The sequence below is a fragment of the Andrographis paniculata genome, unplaced genomic scaffold (genome assembly GCF_009805555.1).
Source record: "Andrographis paniculata isolate CXL003 unplaced genomic scaffold, ASM980555v1 Contig22END, whole genome shotgun sequence".
NCBI classification, from domain to species: domain Eukaryota; kingdom Viridiplantae; phylum Streptophyta; class Magnoliopsida; order Lamiales; family Acanthaceae; genus Andrographis; species Andrographis paniculata.
Genome location: NW_026137513.1, coordinates 1,614,851 through 1,639,571, shown reverse-complemented (window position 1 = coordinate 1,639,571; position 24,721 = coordinate 1,614,851). Strand labels below are relative to the sequence as shown.

At 30.5% G+C, this 24,721-nt stretch overlaps 2 protein-coding genes across 7 annotated transcripts; both read right to left on the bottom strand.

Moving 5' to 3' along the window:
* Positions 1-386: 386 nt before the first annotated feature.
* Positions 387-7,984, bottom strand: LOC127245481 (ribonucleases P/MRP protein subunit POP1). Of its 6 annotated transcripts, none has more exons than XM_051266396.1 (15): positions 7,606-7,984; positions 6,473-6,914; positions 6,189-6,285; positions 5,920-6,027; positions 5,614-5,838; positions 5,042-5,154; positions 4,486-4,959; positions 4,061-4,169; positions 3,405-3,982; positions 3,157-3,313; positions 2,785-3,025; positions 2,584-2,678; positions 1,957-2,165; positions 1,307-1,385; positions 387-679 (listed from the first exon to the last, which is right to left on the bottom strand). In XM_051266396.1, exons 2-11 carry the CDS (start codon positions 6,901-6,903, stop codon positions 2,831-2,833), a joined length of 2,487 nt encoding a protein of 828 aa, XP_051122353.1. In that variant the 5' UTR covers positions 6,904-6,914; positions 7,606-7,984; the 3' UTR covers positions 387-679; positions 1,307-1,385; positions 1,957-2,165; positions 2,584-2,678; positions 2,785-2,830. The 6 variants fall into 6 exon arrangements, with proteins under 6 accessions (XP_051122353.1, XP_051122352.1, XP_051122351.1 ...); XM_051266395.1 differs by having other exon boundaries at positions 2,005-2,165; XM_051266394.1 differs by having other exon boundaries at positions 1,307-2,165.
* Positions 7,985-17,054: 9,070 nt separating this feature from the next.
* On the bottom strand, positions 17,055-20,067 carry LOC127245647 (uncharacterized). Its single transcript, XM_051266646.1, has 2 exons — positions 19,630-20,067; positions 17,055-17,769 (listed from the first exon to the last, which is right to left on the bottom strand). The coding sequence occupies exons 1-2, from the start codon at positions 19,941-19,943 to the stop codon at positions 17,295-17,297; spliced, it is 789 nt and encodes a 262-aa protein (XP_051122603.1). The 5' UTR covers positions 19,944-20,067; the 3' UTR covers positions 17,055-17,294.
* Positions 20,068-24,721: the final 4,654 nt, after the last annotated feature.

The window sequence follows — 24,721 nt, the reverse complement described above, 5'->3', positions numbered from 1 at the left end:
AATAGCAAACAAACACACCCATATATACATTTATACATGTATAAAGGCCTGTAGAAATGCAGTAACATCAATTCCTCCACTCTCTCATCTCTCTCTATTCACCATATCAATCTCATCATTACATGGTACACGTACACTTATATATATATATTATAAATATAGTCATTAATTAATATATATTTACATATATACATACGACACAGTGTATTCATATATATCTATACATCTTACCTATTTCTATATTATACTTATTATATAACAATATACACAATAAAACTAATTGAGAAATGCTTTCTAATCATAAAATATACACATCATTAACTAGTACTAAAAGACTTGTGAAGTGCAGCAGCAATGAGATCAAGGGGGAGTGTAAACAGCATATCGAACAAAATTTGGACATTCTACATTTCTTAAAATCCTCTAAATGAGATAATACTATGTGCTATAAATTAGGTAACATTCAATGTAAGAAGAATAGGGGCGGTTTGCATCAAAATGCTATACGTACATTTCATCCTAAGTTGACCTGAGTAATTAGCTACTCAAATTGGCCTCGAAGATTTCCTTTGGTACTTGCATCATCAAGAAGTAGAGCATTAACAAGGTGTCATACATATAAATGCTGACAGCGAAGAAAATACAGGACCAAGAGCATCATAAACATCAGGAAAAAGACCTGTCAAACCAATGTTTTGGAGACACCAGGAAACAATTAATACCCGTGAATATATACATATATATATATATATACACACACGCACAACACAACACACACAACACAGTCAGGGAAACTAGATAGTTGAGAAAATCAATGTGAACAAACAAGATGATTGATTAACATCGTGAAAAGATAATCTTATAAATTATAATTTGTCCATGCTATCAAATCAACGTGAATTCAATTTTGGGATAATTCAACACACAAACATTAAATATAATAATAATAAGACGAGAATTTGCTTGGTAGCACCAACTAAGACCCAATAATTTAAAACATGGTCATATTTCACTGTTTAGGTTTCAAGGTTTGCCCTGGGCTTAGCAGGGGGGCGACACATGCCCCCCTCTACCTCCATCAAATGCAGGTGAGTATCATTTCAGTTTATACGAATGTGAGTTATGCATCTCTAACTTTTAGTATAGCTCAACAAGATAATACTTTAATTTGAATCAATCTCAATTACACTAAAATTAACAGGCAACAGCCACGGAACATCTAAAAACAAGCAAAAGCACAGAGTGAATTGCACATGTAAAATCAATTCAATTTGCAGGACCTCCCTTAATAGGCAAAGATACTGACCTTTGACGCTGCTCTTGAACAGCAGTTATTACATTCAATGTACTACATTTTGCTTCCGCTTCCAACATTTCCATCAGTCCTACACAATTAGTACATTAATAGAAAAGGATACTCATCACCACCAATATTATTAAAGCAGAGCTGCATATCCAATACATCATATTTCAAAAACTGTAACAGAAGACAAATGGTTTCAGAAACTGCATCAATTGTAGTTAAATGTAAACAGACAGTTTTGAGTAATAACTTTGAAGCTACCACGGCTACATTGTCTGAAATATTGACCGAAATTAATTAGATCAATGCAGCAACAACTTAATATTCTGCAGATAAGGAGATAGTGTAGTCTGAAAATTGTTATTTTCTACAAGAAGAGTACATGAGCATATATACAAGAGAAAAAAGGGAAAAGACAAAAAGGCAGGCATAGAAACAGACAGACAGAAAGGGAGAGGGAGAAAATGAAAAAGAACGAACAGGCTAATAGTATTTTAAAGTTGGAGCTTGTGACTTTCTACTACTATATCATGGTAATCAAGAAAGCGATCAAACTAGCTAATTCAGTAGAATAAATCAAGTAAAAAACTGTGGAGAGTCTTTTGGTTTGCATAGAGCAGAAAAACAAGCTTAAACAACAAAAGTGGTGGAACCTGTTTGTTATTGTGAAGAAATATAGAAGAATTATCACTCAGTAATACCACTTCTGATGAAAGCACACTTCAAAGGATCAGCCTTGTCTTCAAAAGACAACAGCTGCTTTGTATTCAGAGTTACCGGAGCGGCTTCAGCTTTAACTGTTTGATGAACATGGTTGTTATTGCATTGTTACAATTTCTCTCTCTATATGTTCTTTAAGTGCCTGTGTAAGTAAAACATGTTGTGTTACTGAATATACCCCCAGAAACAAGGATGAAATTTGCTTGTATCTGTAAGAAAAATAATAATAATAATAATAATAATAATAATAATAATAATAATAATAATAATAATAATGATAAAAGATATCATTTTATTTAAGTTAACAGTGTAACATACCTTCATATCAACTAAGCAGCACACAGAAATAAAATCAGTGACCAAAACAACTTAGTGTATTACATATATTCTATATGCTTATCAAGCACCAAAGAGCAGGAAAGCAGTTTCCTTGCAGATCTTATTCCTGGATATTTCCAGCATTTTAACTTCGAGTTTCCAAACAAGTATTAATTTCTTCATCAATGCCAAACTCATGAAGTTCATTTCATCAGAAATCTAAACAAAAAAATTAATTTCACCTTTGTTATAAAGTATCTCCTCCAATCAGCAGATGTTTGGTGATATAAAAATGAGAAGTGCACTTTTTGAACCTGAAGTTCGCTGAGATCAAATACTGCAGTAGGTAATGGAATAGACATCAACTTGCAATATACGCAAACGTAAAAGGAACAAGAAAAAATGCACTAAAATAGTAACTAAATTACTATTGTAATCATAACCTATTGGCCAAGTCTCAGCTATGCTGCATATTCCACAGCAAATTGATCACAGGAATTTGAGATCAGCTTCCTGTTCTTCAAGAACGATAGTGGCAAGACCAAGTCGATAAGCTGTTGATCTCTTATTTCTAACCAAAACATATATCTCTTTCTTCCTTTGCCTCGCAGGAAATGCTTTCCACTGTTCCTCCCGGAGCATACAAAGTAAGCTAGCCTCACAAAGAGCTCCAGCCATTGCCTTCTTACTGTGTATATCCAGGTGTACAAATCTCAGTTTCAGGGTAAAAATAGGGAATATCATGAAAAAATAGCTACTAAAATATGACCGAAACAACACATATGGCTTTCAGTAAAAAGTTTGTTTGTAAACACTTGCCTTCCTCGAACAAAGCCAGTTGTAATGAAGCCAATAGGCCACCTATATGACTCAGAAAGTGTCAGATTCTCATGCAACTTAGGTTGTTGTGTACTCAATTGTTGCTCCAGTAAAGACTGAGGTATTTGAAGACCTTGGTTACCACCTTCTGATCTGCATCATCCATAAATCCATAAGAACAATGAAAGAACTAGCTTCAGTAAACAATAGGCATTTGGTAAACATTATGTAACTTCAAGAGGACCTGGATGTGCACGACATTATATCGGTAACATGTGGTGCACAAACAACAGCTCCTTGTTCAAAAACACCTTTCCTGTAAGCACATATAAGAACTCGGAGATAGTGCAATGTTTTGGTGCTGTTCGTCGCGGATATAGCAGTTTCTTGATTGAGAAATGTATCATCTTTCATAAATTTATGCAAATAATTCTTCTGACCCAACAATTTTGGAAATAGGAGTTGTTTATTCCCACTGGTGTCGTTCACAAAATCATTCATCATATGGGATGTCCTAAATATTATACCCTGAAATGAAACAGCCCCCTCTGATGTTCCATCAACTGAGTCTTTTTCCATGTCAATTTTTCTATTTTGAGCACCAAATTCTGCTACTTGACTTAGAGAATTCTCTAACTTACGAGATATATTTTCCAAAGTTAGATGTATATGATCCCAGGACGGTGGTAGTGGATTTCCCAGCAGCTTCTCTGAGGGAGGAAGAAGACCAGCTTTGTCCGAACATGCGTCCAACTCCACTGCCATGGAAGGAACGTATGCATTGCAATCAGGAAAGTCCAAGGGAAAATATGGCAATCCAGTCTGCAGAATGGTAAGCTGTCACTTTATTATTTGCAAGTCATTTAGTAGTAGTACAACAGTGACAAGAGGGCAACTTACCGCACATGAAACCCAATATTTTTCTCTTAAACCTATGGCATGAGCACCATTTGATGTAAAAGTATGCCAAAATGCTTTAACCCAAGTCAAGGGAAGAATAACTGAACACCTGAAGCATTTTTTAAGAAGAAAACAACAAGGACATGGCATACAAATAGTTTAATCAGTTGGGAGCTGTCAACTGTAAATGCAACCATAGCTGTGGAAAATTTATGAAAAGCAATAATTACTAAAATAGTTAGACACATAACAAATACAAAGTATAGTATCACAACTGGAAGTTATGTAGGTGAAAGGAACTTTATGAAAATATAAAATAGAATTATTTAAACCTTGGAAAAAAGTCATTCAAATAGAAATTCCTTCTTGTGGCCAAAAGAGGAGAAAAAAAGACAACACAATTGAAAGATGCGGAATTCTTTTACCTTGTAACCGAATCTTCACGGCTTTCATTCTTCAACAGCAGAATGGGGCACACCGGAGAATATTTCAGATCAGATGAGGCTTTATGAGTTCCAGAACCTCTTTGACTAAGGCAAACAAACTCCATACGCCGTTGCTGTTTTTCCATGGATAGGACACTTTCTTCCACAGGAGGGTATAACTCTTTGGAAGAGTCCCACAAATCACAATTCTCAAGTACACAGTCAACTTCATTCCTTGGAAGTGGTGAAATTGTTTGCTCTTTAAGTTCACATTCCTCATAACCAAAATGTTTACTTTCTGGAACTATAGCTTTCACTTTGTTGGTAAACGTACGGGGATCTTTCACAAGAAGAGAATCAACAGATGGGGAAGAAAATTGATCTCCATTCTCGAACATGTATCGCTTCACTGACGGCCCAGAATCATCATGTTTATCAGCCAAAGATTTCTTCAGATACCATGAGTTGTCAAAGCTGTATTTACCCATAAAGTATGACCGAACCATCACTAGAATGTTTTCATAGCGAACAGATTAACAAGCTCTCAGAAACTTACCAGGCTGCTGGTTGAAGAGTCTTGTTAAGCAGCTCAAATACTTTTGATCCCACAAGTTCCAATTTCGCAACCTGGCCTTCACGAGACACACAATGAACTGAACCTGTCTCCACCTAAACAAAAGAACAAGCTTAAAAATCAAGGCACAAATATTAATAAATTTTATTCAGCATGAATTGATTTTATGTGTGTGATATGGGGAATTGTGTTGGTAATATAAAAATAATATTGTGTTGAATATTTGAATTTTTATAAGTGCATGATATTAATATTATATTAATGTGGGTGTATGTTTGTATTTTTTTTTAATAATATTTATGGGGAATTGTTCCATTGAGAAATGATTGTTTATCCGTTGAAAGCGACAAATAGTTAAAGAGAAAGCATTAATAAGCTTTTCTCATAGCTTAATGACTTACATCAGAACGTAAAATGTGTTTATAATATAATTTGTAGATAGCATATCGCTGTAAGCACAAACCTATATCATTTCAAGTCAACCAAAGGGATAGAAATGAAAGGGTGAATTATGCCCGCTGAGACTATAATAACTTTCAAAATTTTCACCTTACCGGCTTTTCACTAGAAAGACGCAAAGCATCATATGCATCTCTGAAAGCAGCAGCATGTATCCATATCCAGACTTTCCGGATAATACTATCATTCTTAACCATTTCTTCGCTATCAGATATGTCCGTGTTAGACCCTCCTACATTAGCAGACATCTGTTGCAGCGGTTGCCACATGTATGTAACTGGAGCAATAGGTGGATCAAATGGTTTTCCAACATGATGAATCTGCAATATTCTTGATATAATTAAAAAATATTCATGAACTAAGGAGCATCAAAATACAAAGTTCAAGTGATAACCGTTCACCATAGCTATTCCAAAGTTGGTGCCATCAAGAATATTTTTCGAAGTTTCTTTACTAATTGTAAGCGGGCAAGGCACCAACACCGAACTTAGAACTAGCACTAGTGAATCCTGGAAAAAAGAAAGAAATGGTTAAGTCCCACTAAACACAGATAACAGGCATGACACAATGTCATCAAATGTAGCTACAACCAAAAAATCACATGAATCGAACAAAAAGAGGAAAAGGGAAATAAATATAATGACAGTTATAAGGGTAAGGAGAAGTCTACCTCTGAACCTTCCAATTGGACACAACCATAGTAACTTGCATCGTGAATAAGTACTCCATGTTTTAACTTTTTCAATAGAGCTCTTGAGCCTCTCCCTCTGTTTACATGAATTATAAGCAAATTTTGTTGGGTGCCCGCCAAACAAGTGATTTACAATGCTATGCAGAAAATCAATACATTACTTATTAATTTAGCACTATCCAATTTTCTCAGAATTGTTACTGTGTTACACTAGAGGATCAGTACCTTAGTTATTGGTTACACAGGCTATGGAAATAAATTACCTGCCATGAAGTCCAAGAGGGATGTGGAATCCCCAAAGTTTTGTCATCGTGAACCGCTTTGCATGCCATACATGTGTCCTCAATCTCTTAGTCCCATCTCCTGATGTAACAAATCCACTCGATGCATTCTTTTTTAGTTCATTTTTTCTCCGAATGCGACGAGGAAGTTGGCTTTCATCTTTCCTCGCAGAATCAATTTGATCCGAATCTCCTTTTCCAGCCTGCCTTTTCCTGAACTTTCTCCTTACAATCCGATTGTCATGGCCTGTAGTTCTCCTTCTCTTGTTCCTCTGTGACTGAAAATTATTGTCCGAACGCTGAGCAACAATAGAATGAAGGCCCTGGAGCTCAGGAGCTCTAGACTCTGCAAATTTCCACACATTAAGTTCATGTGGTGGTGCCGCTCCAGCTTTGCCCCAATTAGCAACCATGGCTTCAGTTGCTGTATAGAATGTCATTGGCGGAAATTAAAATCGGGGCACATTAGTACAAAAGACTGTCTTGATGCAGTCCAAATCCCAGTATAAGAATAAGCAACAAAATTATTCCAAACTATCTTCCACCAAATCTCTGTCTATTTTCTTTCCTTTTTTGTTTGGCCACAAAAAAATGCATTTTCCATTTATAAAAAATAACTATTATGCACTCCTTAATTTATACCCTTCATTATTACATTTATTTAAAAATATATCACATCTACTTACATACTCAATGTATCAAAACTTTTCTTATCTTGTTAACTCATTCATATACTACTCAAAATAGTACTAATTTATGTAACAATCAACCAATATAATTCACCCCATTCATTCATAAATAGATAGCCTGAGCACGTACAAGATCCCCTAAGAAAAGAAGGCTAAAAAGAGCAGCCATATTTGGATGTAGAATTTTAAGGCAGGTTAGCCCTGATCTCGCCCGGACCGGCAAATTCTTAGGCACGTCAAACTTCGAATATCGAACATGAAATGCCTGAATTATACGAGCAATTAAAAAGTAAAAAAACAATAAACCGATTTTTTTTCCAGCCATCAGAGACTCAAATGTGCAAGCATGCGTAAAGAAAAATCTCTGAAACTGCTGAAACGAAAACACTTTACAGTTCAATTCAGTAAAGACGCGGCCGGACTTACAGGGTGTGTTTGTTGGTTTTTTTAAGGCCTAGCACTCGCGGAGTCTGTACACGAATTTCCTACTCCCAGCCTGGTCTATAGTAGGCTAGTGCCTGCGCCAGTATTGTCCTTCGTGGAAAGAAGAGTAAGACACGGCGAGGAAGGCGAAGCCAGGGATGAAGAAGATGAAGATGGCGACGGCTTAAGACAAGGACGAGAGGAAGCCAAAGGAAAGCGAAAGAGGAAAACGAATGCGGCGGCGCTGTGAATGGGGGAAGCCAAAAGATAAGAAGACGACGGCGACGAAGGCGGAGATGATGAAGACGACGGCGAAGCAGAGACTATGAAGACGGTGTTAACAGATGACGACGGATTAGGGTTCAGGAATAATTAAAGGGTGACTTTGTTACCGTTTGGTTTTAAGTTCTAAAAATGGAGTATATTTAGGGTGTGTTCGTTTGATGGATTTGGATAAAATTCCACTATTCATCCAAAATTTTCCCCCCAAAAATCAAACACCTATTTTTCATTTTTTATATTATACTAAAAATCAATTTTACATTCAAAACATCACATCATCACCTATTTATATTACATCATACAACTATTCAAATTCAAAATTTTTACTATTCAAATCCCAACTCAAAATCCAAACCCCCAAACAAACACACCCTAAAATATTAATTATATTTTAGATTTATTTATCTAATAAAAAAAAGTTTTAACAACTCAATCAATATTATAAAAAGTACTAATATTATTAGGATAGTTGCTGTTGATTCTCGGTCAAAAAAAATTATTAATATTATATAAATTTGTTGATTCTTATTTAATAAACAAAAATACTACTTCCTCAATCCAAAAAAATATGGAACTATTACTGTACATACCATAATTTAGGTAAAGTATAATTAGTAAATAATTAAGAAGTGTACTAGTAAAAATAATTATTATTTAGTAAAAATAATTATAAATTAAGATTAAAATAAGTAAATAGTTTAATTAAAATTAAAAAAATTTAAAATGCGATTAAAGTGCATAATTACGTTTCCAAAAATAGAAATGACAAATTATGTGGGACAGACGAAAATAGAAAATAATGACAAATTACGTGCGACAGAGGGAGTAATATTATATAAATTTGTCATAATAATTATATTGCATGAATAAAATTATCTAAATAAAATTGATATCACAATAATTTTTACTGAAATAAATTCAATAATCACAATAATTTATTGAAATAAATTTCAATAATCAATTTATCGGAATAATTCGATAATCACGTCGACTCGAGGTAGAACTTTTTTCCGTAAAAACGAATACGCCCCGATAATGCCTCCGGTTCGTGGCGCAATGTTCTCAAACATAAAACAACATTCGTCTCTGAATTAGGTGGCACCCCAATATTTCGGAGCTCTGGCGAGCTAATACCGTGTCGGAAGGCTTGAAAAGGAATGAAAGAAATAGGCCGAATGCAACCGGAATATCGATTGAAAACACACCGGAAAGGTCACCGGAAATAATATATATTAGAGAGAGGAGATGAATAATTGTTGCGTCTATAAAAATGAAAGAATGAGCACCATTTTTATAGGCAAACCATACGGGCAGGGAATTACAACTCCTTTGAAAACCGACGATTGATTTTTAAGGTAACCTCTAAATTAAATTGGAGTAATGACCACCATTCAATCGTGTGTAGTCAAAATTTCAAAATTATGTAATTCGGTGCATAATTATTATCCAACTTTAATGCAAATTAAATTTGAGTAATGACCACCAATTAAATCATGTGTATTCAAATCACCGATTATAATTTGTAATTATATTTAATGTTAATCCATGCATGTAAGTAACTGTGCACGCAAGTCCACACCAATTTATGCAATTTAAAGTCATATTTCATGCAAATATATTGTATATGTATATGCATGTCCATACATCTATAGTAAGTCTTTTAAATGTATGCATTTTTTTGGCTTATATTGTAATGTTATTTTATTGGACTTCGATTTCAACAAAAATATTTTATTGTTTCGATCAAGCTCCGAAGCAACATAGACTTCGTTAAATCTAATATTTGCCAAGCTCAAGCTATAACTCACGACCAATAATGGTTCGGACGAGTGGCACGCTCTTGTCGCTCACCAGCATTCACATGTCTTATACAACTCATATGCATTTCAACTCACCGAATAATCTGTTTCAAAATTTATGAATTTAATTTATAAATTATATCTCATCGAATAAATAATTAACCGATTATCCAACAAAATTTACATACATAGATATATAATACTCTCTCCATGTCACTTTCTTTTTTTAAAACTGTTTTACTTTTTAATTATATTTTAAATTTTTTTTTATTTTTTATTAGATTAACAAGTTATTTAATATTAATATATAATTATTTTTATTATATTTTAATTAATTTTACAAATACATTTTTAATTATTTATTGATTATACCACTCATAATTCTCGGTCAGTGTCATATTTGGAGTAGAGGGAATATGTTTTTTTATATATATAACTCATATTAATTTTTTGGTTACAAAATATACTCAAAAGTTTTTAACATGAGATTTAGAAAGTGTATTCAATTAAGATTTTAATGAATTTGTTTGGTTTTGTGAAATAATTTGAAAATGTATATTTTTTTTATGTGAAATATGAAAAATTGTGTAAGGAATATTAAAATAATGAATGTCTCTCATTATATTAATATTTTTTAAAAATTGTGTGGGAGAAAAAAGTTAAAAGAAACACACCCTTGGAGTTTTTAGACTTCAGTAAATTTGGAAATTCTATAAATTTTTAGAGTTTAATTAATTTTGATTATTGATTTATATGGATTTTGATAGATTTATTGAATTATTTACTGATTTACATGAATTTCATTATAGTTTATAAATCTGTGCATTAATTTTTTATTAATTTATATAATTTCAAATATATTTGTATATATATAATTAATATTTAAAAAAATATTAAAATACATTAATTTTAAAAAATATATTTATTATTATTATTATTCTCATTTTTATTTTTTAATAATAATAATAATAATTTTACATTTTCTTTTGTTATATTATTATTTCGATCGGATTTATAATATTATTTTTATTCAAGATAATTAATTTTTATCTTGTAACAATCTATTTAATTGTTATTATTATTTTTATTATTTATATAATTTTTTACACAAAAAATTATATTTCTAAATAAAATCACATTAAAATTACAGTTTTTTTAATTGAAATTAAAAAATTAAAAAAAGAATAAACATAAATTAACAGTGTAAAATTAAAATAGGTGGTTTTTAAACTAAAATTGAGATAAAAAGAAATTAATATTAAAATTATGGAAAGTTTAATTTTGATTTGACCTTTCAAAAAATCGAAACTGATAATTTTGATTTGAACCATTTGAGTAAATTTATTTTGTTATTTTAAATATATATTTTTTAAGTATAAAATTTGATTTATTAGGTGATCTAAAAATTATGCTCTTGATTTAATTATTTGAATAAATAATTTCGCAAATGCCAAATGGCGGGTGGATAATAAATATACATGCGACCATCAAGTAATGCATAAAAAAATGATTTAGCTTCCGTTTTTACTAGTGATGGTCTAGTTATTAATTTCTCTTTTGAGCAAACAACACATTTCAATTCATTTGTATTATGCTCTTGATTTAATTATTTGAATAAATAATTTCGCAAATGTCAAATGGCGGGTGGATAATAAATAACTAGTGATTGTCTAGTTATTAATTTCTCTTTTGAGCAAACAACACATTTCAATTCATTTGTATTTAATACCCTTTGATTTTTCTAAGTATAATCATAGATATTTTCAATAATTCGTCTCATCATAATATTATTGGGATGCTCAAATCCGTCATGTCAAATCATAGAATGTCTAGAGGTATGGTCTACTAGATATGTTTCAATTTCATTCAACTTTGTATAATATAATCCGAAAGACAATGAAGATAATTTTTCTAGCACATATTTTTATACATTAATGAATTTTGTAATCAACAAAATTTATTATTTGTCTTGCTCTATGATCTCTCTGCGAATATCATTAAAATTCAACATTTTTTTTTTTTGTGATTTACTAGAAAATAATATATTTTGGATATTAAGTTTTACTCATTTTAGGAGCAATATTATTGACCTGTCGCGCAGTCAATCAAATATTTCACCTAATCCGTGATCACAATTTAATGTAATACATGGGAATGGATCGTCTCTACAGGGATTGTGTGATTCACTCTTTCGTATTCTAATACAGTAAATAAAGGGGATTTTTCTTTTATTATTTAATGAAAATAAAATAACAAAGCAATTAAATTAAAAGGGAACTGACTATCAAGGGGATGTCTGGCTCGTTGATGCAGTTATGGCACTTGTGTTTTATCATTAATTCAATAAAATTAATTCTTATTAAAGTATCAATAAATTGGTTATAGTTATCAACAAACTCTGACAACCAATTTTTCCTTACAGTGTAGGTAATTAAGGTACGACCGTTAACTACCCCTAATTAAGCAAATAAACCTAGGTGCGCCCATAAGAATATTGTCTAACCGCATTGTAATTTAGAAAAAGCCCAATTCAAAACAATTACTACCTAGGAGGAGCAATTAGATTTGATTGTCTAACCCCGGGAAGGAACTATTCAACCCGGTTATCACCTATTCAAGTGCGAATACAATTACGGATATCCTACCTGAATTAACTTTAGATTATCAGACCAATTTAAATATCGGTACCAAAACATTCAATCAATCTAACAATCACAAACGCTATTCTCAGAATTAGACAAATATTGATAATAAAAAAGAACTTTTACAAAGAAAATCAAGAATCTCCAAAACAAAAGAACCAAAACATTATCACCCCTCAAACCAGAAAAGTATCTATTCCATAATCAAATAACAAAGAACAAAAGAGAAAGATAAAGTCATAGTGGGAGGGGGAAATCTTCTCTGTCGATTTGCTCCTACGCGATCTATGAATCTGTATCTCCTGCTGTGCGTTTCTGCCCTAGCCGTTCTCTCTTCCTATAGGCGTGTGTTCCCCCTTTTATTTAATTTTTGCCCTAATTATTTTGTAGATGGGCTTTTGGGCTTTAATTAATTTCTCATATCAAGAGGGTGTAGTTAGTCATGGTCATGACTAACTAGGTTGTGCAAATCTGTATTTTTCCTCCCTTTTTCTGCCAATTATGCCAAATTTGATATTTGTCCTCTGCACGCAGCAAATAAACAATTCGCATATAAATTAGGTAAAATCCAATCAAAATCACTCAAATATCGCATATGATATGAATATAAAACGCATGTGATTTCCAACTATCAATTCTTGTTATTTCTTATCCTTCAATCAATTTTACACTATCATCTATTGTATTAATTATGTGTTTTTTTTCCAACTTTAGATTTGTAAAATATTTCTTATTTTTCAGGATAGTGTACGTTGATGTACTATATATGAAACATATATTGTTTTCGATTTTTTTATTATAGCACGTTCAATATTTATATTTTTTCTTCCGGAAGAAATATCATAGAATAAGAGCAAAAATCATTTTTGGTCCAATTCAATATCATAATTATCAATTTTGGTCTCATTCAAAAAAAATTATCAATTTTGGTCCCACTCAAATGAAAATTTATCAATTTTAGTCCCAAGATGGCTGACCGGGACTAAACACGGCCGTGTTGGCTTGAACACGGCATGTTGGATGACTCAGAAGGTGATTGGGCGTCCCAGGCAACCAACACGGTCAACACGGCCGTGTTGAGACCCCTGCACTTCTAAACACGGTCTGTGTTCCTGCCCATGTTCTGAACACAGCCATGTTCCTGCCCATGTTCTCAACACAGCATGTTCTAGGCCATGTTCTCAACACAGTCATATTGTAGGCCATGTTTTCAATATAATCATATTGTCGGTCATATTTATTATTATTTTTACTTTTTGGTTAAAATTATTTGATATATATATTTATAATTTAACAAAAATATTTTTTACAATTATTTCATAATATAAAAAATAATCAATTTTTAATATTTTAAAAATATATAAAAATAATAATATATTAATATATACTTTTTCAATAATCATCATTATATATATTTTTAAAAATTTATAGTAAAAATTTTAAAATATTATTTTAAATTAATTATTTTTTGTAAATTATAAATTAAATTTATTATTCAAAATAATATTTTAAAATAATACTTCCTCCGGGTCACTGTAGATATGATTATAATAAGTATAATTAGTAAATAATTAATAATGTATTAGTGAAAATAATTATCATATAATATAAATAACTATAAATTAATATTAAGATAACTCATTAGTTTAATTAAAATTAAAAAAAAATAAATTAAAAAATAGTGTGTAATTATTTTTTAAAAAAGAAAAGTGACATGGATGTAGGACGGACATAAACGATAATATGGACATGGTAAGTGGGACGGAGAGAGTATTATTAAAAATATATATTAATATATTATTTTTTTTTATATATTTTTAAAATATTAAAAATTGATTATTTTCTATATTATGAAATAATTGTAAAAAATATTTTTGTTGAATTATAAATATATATATCAAATAATTTTAACCAAAAAGTAAAAATAATAATAAATATGACCTACAATATAATTATATTGAAAACATGGCCGTGAACATGACCTACAATATGGCTGTGTTGAGAACATGGATAAAAACATGGCCTAGAACATGATTGTGTTGAGAAGATGAGCATGAACATGGCCTAGAACATGACTGTGTTGAAAACATGGGCAGGAACACGGCCGTGTTCAGAAGTGCAGGAGTCTCAACGCGGTAGTGTTGGCTACCTGGGACGCCCAGTCACCTTCTGGGTCATCCAACACGGCCGTGTTCAAGCCAACACGGCCGTGTTCAGTCCCAGTCAACCATCTTGGGACTAAAATTGATAAATTTTCATTTGAGTGGGACCAAAATTGATAATTTTTTTTGAATGGGACCAAAATTGATAATTTTTTTTGAATAAGACCAAAATTGATAATTATGATATTGAATGAGACCAAAATTGATTTTTACTCCATAGAATAATATGTAAGTAATATGAATGAAATTCATAGTTGTTAGCCTTATTACAAAATATGATAGTAAAAATTATTATATATAGGGGATACCAATGGTATAAATTATCAACATTGCTCTTTCATAATGCTCTATATACATAATCAAGAGTTTTCAAAATATACACATTAAGGAGGCTCAAAATATAATCTAGATTTTCAAAATATACACTATCGAGGTTCATAATATATAAACTTTTAGAGTTATCAAAATATGAACTTTTAGAGTTATCAAAATATGAACTTTTAAGATTTTATCAAAATATGAACTTTCAAGATAAATTTATTTACTGATCATTGACATCTTTAGGTGATTTTTTTTTCTTTACAATAGCTAATGGGGAAAATCAAACATTTATACGTTAATTATAATTATATTGAAAAGAAATATTTTTAAAAAATAATTTAAAAATTTTTGGCAAAACTTCTACAGTGTTACGATATCCTTTTATTGTGTACGGGCATTACAATTTTCACAACCCATTTGAATAACTCTATAAAAAAAAAAAAAATTATTATCTTTATATTAGCATTTTTTTGACAAAGTTTCGTACTGATAATATATTGTGTAATGTATAACAAATATACCTATGATAATACAATATTATAATAATATATAAGTTGTGCAATGAAAAGTATTTACATCGTGTGCTATCGGATAAGCTACGGTGTTACCACTGACAACACACAATATGCGTTAATATAATACAAATACAACGCATGGTATAGTCTCATACAACAGTTGAGTTTAACACATAACATACTCTTGTACAACACATGCAGTAATTATGAACAAACAACACATACTTTTATTACAAACAGCAAATATATGTAACGTTTGTGCTGATTTGAGACCATAACCCTCCCTATATATGTAACGTTTGTGTATAATTTATATGGAGAGAGAGAGGGAATGAAAATCGTTTACTATTTATTATTCCTCAAAATAATACAATGAGCAAGCCTACTGATAGGCTTTTAAAATTATATTAGTCATTTAATGTGCTACACAGTATGATTCTATAATGACACATATATGCATGATATAATGACCTGTGTGAAAATGCAATGTATTGTGACACCTATTTACGTACGTGTCATAACACATACATATTCTTTATTTTTCAATCAAAACTGCATGGGTGAGCATGGGAAAGCACAATGTCTCAAAATTGTTGACAATTATCTAAAACTCTAACAAGGTTGTATGCTACATAAATTATATACTAATACTATTTATCAATAAATTTTGTTACTATATAAAAGCTTATCAATACACACATATAGATAGATGTTTAGCTGTGAACAATACTCCTATGTACTATTAAAAATAACTCGAGCACAAAGTTTGTATTTTTTGTTTGTTATATATATATATATATAAATTAAATTAGGAAAAAAAAATAATTTTAGTCTAAATATAACTAAAATTTATCAATTTTGATTACAATATAAAAAACTCATCAATTTTAGTCTCATTATAAACAATTTCAATCAATTTTAGTCCAACCGTTAAAAAAACTAACGGAAATTATTGACGTGGACTCAATGGAGTTACGGGGCAACTGACCTGAAAACTATATGACCATGTACAATTATACACAGCCGTGTATAATTAAGTATACAATTATACACGACCGTATTTAATTCTACATAACCGTGTACTTTTCTGATTTGGTCTAAAACTTTATTATTTTTATATATATTTTTTTAAAAAAAATATTTTGAATTTAAAATAATTCATATAGTTAAAATAAAAAAGGATAAATAATAAATTATAATATAATTAAAATGTATCAATTTTAATTCAAATATAAAAATTTATAGGATATGTTGTTCCGGAAGATTTTGCTTAAAATTTTACTATTCATAAAAAATTTTCTTCTTATAAATATCCAATTATACAATTATTTTTTTATATTATATTACAAATTTATTTTAAATTTCAATACAATTTCAACGAAACATATGTAGCTGTATTGAAATTGTAAATTTAATTTTTAATACTATAATATACAAAAATAAAAATAATTATGTAATTGAATATTTTTAAGAAGAAATTTTGGTAAATAGTATAAATTTTAGGCAAAATTGACATTCGAGATAAATTTTTATATTTGAATTAAAATTGATACATTTTAATTATATTAGGAACTACAGTTGATTATTTCCATTTTAACTATATCAACTATTCTACCATTAAATTAAATTAAGTAATAATTTAATATGATATTTTATAAATATATATATATATATATATTGAATAACATGAAAATCGAATGGTAAGAAAAAAGGCAACCAGAAAGCATCAGCTAAAATGGGGAAAGAGCCTCTTCATTACTGTTAAGATGGTTCATAATGTTACAAAAGCACAAGATACAAAAAGGAGGATGATGATATGACACAACATATTTCCATGTAATATGCAAATGCACTTCTCATCGCCCCTTTTACACCAACATTCAATTTTGCGAGTGAGCATGCCAAAAATTTACTCGGCAAATATAATCTCTTCGCAGAGAAGATGGGGAAAGAAAAGCTTACCCTAGTAGCTTACTCCGATCTCCCTTTGTGCCTTGTAGACACCTTTTCGGCAGATTCACGCCCGTCCGTTGTGCTGAATCCACTAGAAGAATCATTAGAATTGGTAATACTGGTGGAATACTTTTTGATCCTTAATGAGATAAGAATGCTTGAGGAGATCCCGAGAAGAGGAAAGACGTACGACCAAATCTGTGATTTCCGGGCACCGGATGCTGAAGCCACAGCAGCACTGGCAAGGCTGCCAATTGAAGTGTTCTGTAGGATCATGGGCAGGCAGCCAATTATCGTAGGAAGCAGAAAGTCGACCAGAAACCCAACATTGGTAGCAGCCAGTGCATAGTTTATGACGTAGGATGGAATGGGCGAGAAGCGAGCAAGTAGAACGAATTTCCAACCGTCTTTTTCGACTCCCCTTGAGAGCAAGCTAAAGTACTTGTTGTTCTGCACCCATTGTGCAGCAGAGCTGGAGCTTCTAAAGACGAGCCTGTAAAAGAAAAGTGGATGAAATCGGACAGAAAGGGAATTCAAATGCACAAATGGTTAGATATATATATATATATATATATACACACACACATATTGCTTTGGTTAACTAAATCTACCGCTCCGTATATGGTGAGGGAAAATACTTTGCTCGTAGCTACAACTGACCAAATTAGTATGACTGTTAAAAGTAAGCAACGAAGATTTACCCATATGATGTCTCTCCCCAAGATATAGATATTCAAGGGATAAAATGCATAACACCCCTTGTATTTTATAATAAATACACAAAATACTCTATATTTTATTTATTGAGTAAAATCATTTTCACAAAACATCCATCCTCTCAGTCCAAAGAGATGTTAATTGTAAACATTCACTTAATTATATAAATTTTATACATATAAGAAAGATAAAATATCTTAAATAGCCTTCTTTAAATTAAATAAATAATTAAATAATCCACGATCTAATTTTTACCAAAATATAATTATGAAATGAATGATTGATGAATTATATATTTATCAATTTTTTTTAAAAAAAAGGCTATCTAAAACATCTCATTTGCATAATTAGGCTATTTACGCAATAATAAAGGTATTTTGTACATTTATAATGAAACACAAGGGTATTATGCAATTTACCCATATTCAAATAAGAAGAGTTCATCAATAACACTATCTGGAATCACAGTTTCCACTTCCCCATTAAACTTTCTATCAACCTAAGAAAACCCATCTTGATATTATTTATGAATATCTTCTTGGCAACCACATTATCGTCAACCCGCTGCCCACCCGCCACACACAATTGGATCAATGAGATAGGAGGTAGAAATCTCACTGTTCCGACGCCCAGTGCAGGATGCGAATCCACAAAATAATTCTACCACAGAGAATTCAATATACTAACACAATCCAATTCTCGCAATTCACTTCCACTAGACAAAGAATTCTTGAAAAGATTAATTAAAGGAAATCATACTTCTAGAAACTCTAACTGTTCATGCTACTAACTATTTCCTCCGGAGATGTGAATAATGGTGCTGCAAGTGCACCCGGAAAACCCATACATGTTCAATTAATTATTTCAAGCAACACCAAAAAAAAAAAAAAAAAAAAAAAGGAACATCTTAATGGCGAGCTTCGATGCAAAGGAATCAAAACTCAGAAAGTATCCGATCAAAAATAAGACAAAGTAACTCAAAAAGTAATAGCGGAAGATGCATAGGCAGCACGCAACCAAATTTTAGTTATCTTCTTCATAGCTAAGTGCTCAACTAATTAGTTTTTATGTTCCACAATGCATAGCCTAATAAGTCAATCAAAGTAAACATACCCTAAAGGAAACAGCATGAACCGAATCAGTTTTTAGCCCAAATTATAGGTATATTCTATGAAATTTTAAGACCTGAATGCAATAAAAGTGCATAAATCAGTAAACAGTTTCTGCAAACTTATCATAACAGATACTTTGTTTTACAGCTCCGTTGTAGAGACATGAACTAGCGTCTTCCTTGCAAACTCTGTCAATTTTTAATCCCAAAATCTGTAGAGCCAAAAAATGAACGTATTCTCTTGTGAATACTATCGATCCATTGACAAGCTTTCCATTACTCGAGACTTCCTTTTAGTTCTTTCAATTGTTCAAAATAGCTCAAGGAATAATTAACAACAAGAATGCAGTGAAAACTACAATTTACTACTCCCTTGATCACCTCATCTTTAGGTTAGGTCAAACTTGGGAAGCCTCGAATCGAATCCACGTATCTTGATCTAAAGGATACATTAAATCTACCATGGTTGTCGAATTAACTTAGTACACAGCTATATTAGGGAATAAGAAATCATAGAAAACTTGCCTGCCGATCCAGAAAGAGAGGGAGGCTCCGAGGACTTTTGCCGAGAAGACGCACAGCAGAGCCGGCAAGAATCCGAAGATAATAGAAGCTCCGGCCTCAAAGAACACCGCATAGGGCAGACACAAAGCCAGAGTGATCGTGTGAAGTCCGACGTAGGCGGGGATTGCCCAAAACCCTAGACGATCGGACATTTCTCTTAACCACTCCATCGCAGCCGAATTCTTCCCGCTAATCCATCCAAATTTGCCGCTCATAATAACCACGCCGGCCAACGCAACCGCCACCGCCGCCGCGGCGCCCCATCGGCGTCCCATCGCTTTTGCTTCTACCGTTGTGCGTGTGGGACAATACGATGCCGTATCGTCTGTCCTGCGTGGGGTTTACTGTTTATTGAAGACTTTGGTGGGGTGGAGTTCTTTTTATTAGAGGGCACCAAATCCTCTTTCCAAATTTCCGAAATTCGCCCCTATTCCAATCAATAATATCATTACATTATAATATAGAAGAGTCTGGTGTGTTTGTTTCAAGGATTTTGGAGGATTTTCACTATTCATCCAATTTTTTTTCTCCCAAAATATCAAATCAAACACCTATTTTTCATTTTTTATATTATACTAAAAATCAATTTTACATTCAAAACATCACATCAAACCCTATTTATATCATATCATACAACTATTCAAATTCAAAATTTTTACTATTGAAATCTCAATCCAAAATCCAAACCCTCAAACCAACACACCCTAAATGTACTTAATTGCATTTGGGGATTTAGAAAAAAAAAAAAAAAAATTATTCCTATTGCTTTCTTTATTCTTTAAATAAAAAATAAAAGAGAATTATATCTAATTTAATGTGATTTACTTTTAGTATGTTATTTTTTAATTTTTTGTAAAAAAGGAGTATTATGTTTTAATATAAAGATTAAATTTAAATGTATAATTTTAAGAGTTTATATTTTCTATATTTTTTCAAAGAAATTTAGTTTAAATCGTGACATATTATAAAAAAATAATACTGTATATTGTTATAAATTATAAAATAATATAATACAAATTGAGTTTGAATATAATTATTTTTTAATGAAAATATGGAAAAAAATATCTAAAATTATATTTAAATTTATTCTTTTTATTATTATTATTTTTTATGGATATTGGCATCATTTTATTGATGGTAATAGAAGAGATGTTTGTTGGGTTTGATTTAGAATTGAGTTTTTTTTTTTTAATTTTATTTAAATATTATTTGATATAATATTTTATAAATAAAAAACTTATTTATTTTCATTAATATGTAAGTTAAATATTATTGTTTTTCTTTAAGAAAAAAATCAAATGCATTTATGATAAATTTTGAAATATCTATTATATATAGCATATTTAGAGTTTGTTTTTTTAGGTTTGATTTGACCAAATTTACTGTCCAGTTGCTGTGATTTGAGCGTCAAAAACTCCGACTATATAGGTGTAAGAGTAAGATGTAGGGTTGCAAGCATAAGTGATTCTGCTATTTTATTTATTTTTTTGTTTTTTAAATTTACAAATGATGTGCATGACTCTGCAAAAATATGATAAATTAATTTTTTTTATTATTTTAATAAGTATAATTTAATAAAATATATACAATATATATGTTATTTTGTAAAACATAAAACTTTATATAATACAAATAAATAAAAAAAATATAAACATTTATTTATGATCAACATAAATTAATACTCAAAAAATACTATTATTAATTTTATAAATTTAATTTACTACATATTTAGATCATTATTATTTTTATTAACTATCACATCAATTAAATCAAAACTCCCAAACCCAAACCAAATCTACAATCAAAGAAACACAAAAATCTAAACTTATCAAAAAATTCAAACTTAATCCAAACCCAAACTCAATTTCCTCAAACTACCTCAAAAGAAATACACCCTTAATTACACGGTATTATTTAGGGGGTATTTGACAAATAGTTTTTTGAAGAGCTTTTAGCTTATTGAACAGCTTTTAGCTGTTTGACTAGTCAAAAAGCTAATTTAGGTGTTTGGTTAATTAGCTTTTTGGAATAGCTTTTTGGACCCAAAAAGCTAATTTCTAAAAAGCTAACTTACCCAACGTTTTGAAATAATTTTTTTCTGTAAAAAAAAAAATTATTCCTTATATGCCCTTAAAAATTTATTATGCATTTTACACAAATAAATATATTTTGATTATTTATTAATTATATTAGAATATTTTATTATAATATAGTTTTACTTTTATAAATTTAAAATAATTAATTTTTATATAAAAATTATTTTAATTGTAAAATATATAAATTTATTAAAATCAGCATAAAATAGAAAATATAAATACTCCCTCCGTCCCATTGAAAGGTTATCATTTTCTATTTTCGTCCCTCCCAAAAAACAAGGTTACCATTTCTTAATTTAGTAATTGTATTATCTATCTAACATAATAAATACCCTTTCAACTTACATTTTATTACACAAATGCTATTACTTTTATATTACAACATACTAATAGGGGTATTTTTGTCTTTTTTAATACAATCCAATATAATACTAATATTCAAAAATCTACGTACAAAAAGCAAATGCCACCCTTCTAACGGGACGGGGGAGTATTAATAATTTATTTTTATATTAAAATTACATTATATAAATTTTATACTAAAAATAAATTAAATTTATTGAAAATTATAAATATAATGAACTAATCGATAACTAACATAATAAATATATACACGAAAAATTTATTATTTTATATTTTATTAGAAAAAACTATTTATATATTTTAATAAAAATATATTATTTTTTAAAATCTAACTGTAATAAAAATAAATACTTTTATACACTTTTACAATTTTCAATAACTAATAACAAAAAAATTTTAAACATTCTAAACTCAAAAGAACATTTGAATATATTAGAAATAAGCATAAAATAGAAATGTCCTCGATTGTCATTTTACATATAAACAGCTAATATCAAACAGTTGTTTTACCAAACATTTTAATACAAACAACTAATCGAATCAGCTAGTCAAACCAGTTAATTGAATCAGCTATCAGCTAATTGAATTAGCTGACAGCTAACAACTATCAGCTAATTGCCAAACACGCCCTTAGACAAAGAGTTGAGTAAAACAATTAAATATAAAAAATATACCCTAAAAATATTATATCAAATATAAAATTTAAATACTTCATCTGTCCCAAAATAATAGAGACATTTGAAATAGACACGAGAATTAAAGAATAATAGTATTATATTGATATTGAATGTAAAAATATTTTTAAAAGACGAAAATGTCCTTACTTTATGTAATTATTGTGGAAAAAATTGAGATAATTTTATAAAAAGGCAGGGAACTAGTTACCAAAAATGAAAACGAGACTATTGTTTTAGAATAGACGAAAATGACAAAATGAAAATATTATTTTGGGATGGAAGGAAAACATTATTTTAGGGGTGTGCTGGTCTTGTGTTTTGGGTTGAAGAAAAAAATTTTGATGTGAGGTATACAGAATTAGGTAAATAATAGTATAAAAATAATGAGCATGCTTGGTATATTTATTTTTCTGGAGAAATATATTGGAAATTTTTTCGTAAAGAAACAAACCTAAGAGTTTACTTTTTATTTAATTTTTTATATAATTTTGAATATAATTGTTGATGTATTTTTTTAACAAACAAAAAGTAAAATTCAAAGATATGGAAATATCCTTAAATTTGATTAATTAGTGCCTGAAATTAGGAATCTCTAAACACTGTACGGTACATAAGAAAAATTAACTGGAAATTAAAATGCTGGAAATTTAAAGTGGTGATCCCCGAATCTGACTTTGCTTTTGTCGAAGTTGATTGAAGATGCCTTCTCCAGAAAAATCCAAATCCTTAAATATTCCTTGAAGAAAACGCTTGGAACCGTCGTCTGGTTGGTTACAACAACCGCCGTCAACCGCCCAAAAGAAACGTTTTGAAACATCGTCTGGTCAGTTACAGCAACCGTCTCGCCAACCCAACCGACTAATCCAGCGACTAACTGGTCGCTAGACCAAGAGACTCCTTGGCCGCCCCCACCAAGCGACCAAACTACTGTTCACTTAAGTGGGCAATCAATTACTAGACCTTACTTCGCCCGACCTCCGTAGCAGCCGATTTTACTTGGCTGACCAACCAACTGTGAACCAACCGACTACAAACCATCCGACTTATTGATCTGACCTGCTGACTATCCGACCTGCGGACCTTCCGACCTGCGGACCTTCCGACCTGCGTACCTTCCGACTCGCTGACTATCCGACCTGCGGACCTTCCGACCTGCGAACCAACCGACCGGACCAATCGACCGAGGACCAACCGACCTGCCTATTCGACCGCAGACCTTCCGACCTGCCGATCCGATCAAGGACCAACCGACCAGACCAACCGACCAAAGACCAACCGACCTGAGCGCAAATTTTTCTCCTTTTCCACCCGACTTCGTGCCTAACTTCCTTTAAGATCATGCTATCCTTATTTTTATTATTATTATTATTATTATTATTTGTGCGTAACAATAATATTTTGTAAAAAAAATTATTATATTTTTATAAAAATTGTAAAACAAGTGTAATAAAAAAAATTAAAATTAAAGTTGGATTAAATATTTTATTTTTTATTTTTAAAGAAAATAAATTAAATAATAAGGATAGAATTTAGAGAAGAAAAAAATTAAATATAATCAAACACTATTAATTCTCTTTCTTATTTATTAGTATATATAATGGTGTAACTAATTAATTTATTGATTGAGAGAAATTCATAAAATTTGGAATAGAGGATTTATTGCCCTATTAGAGGTCTCCAGCCACAATTCATTGGACATACTTTGGGTGCGTTTTGTCTTAAAAGATTTAGAAATTTTGATTTAATTTTGTTATTAAAATAATATATGATAGAATATTTATCTAAAAAAATTTAATTTAAAATTCAAATAATAAAATTTAAAATTTTTTTAATTAAAACATACTTTGTATTTTAACATTCAAACTACCAAAATGCATACACCTGTTACGAAACGTACATGTAGTAATTACGTAGATG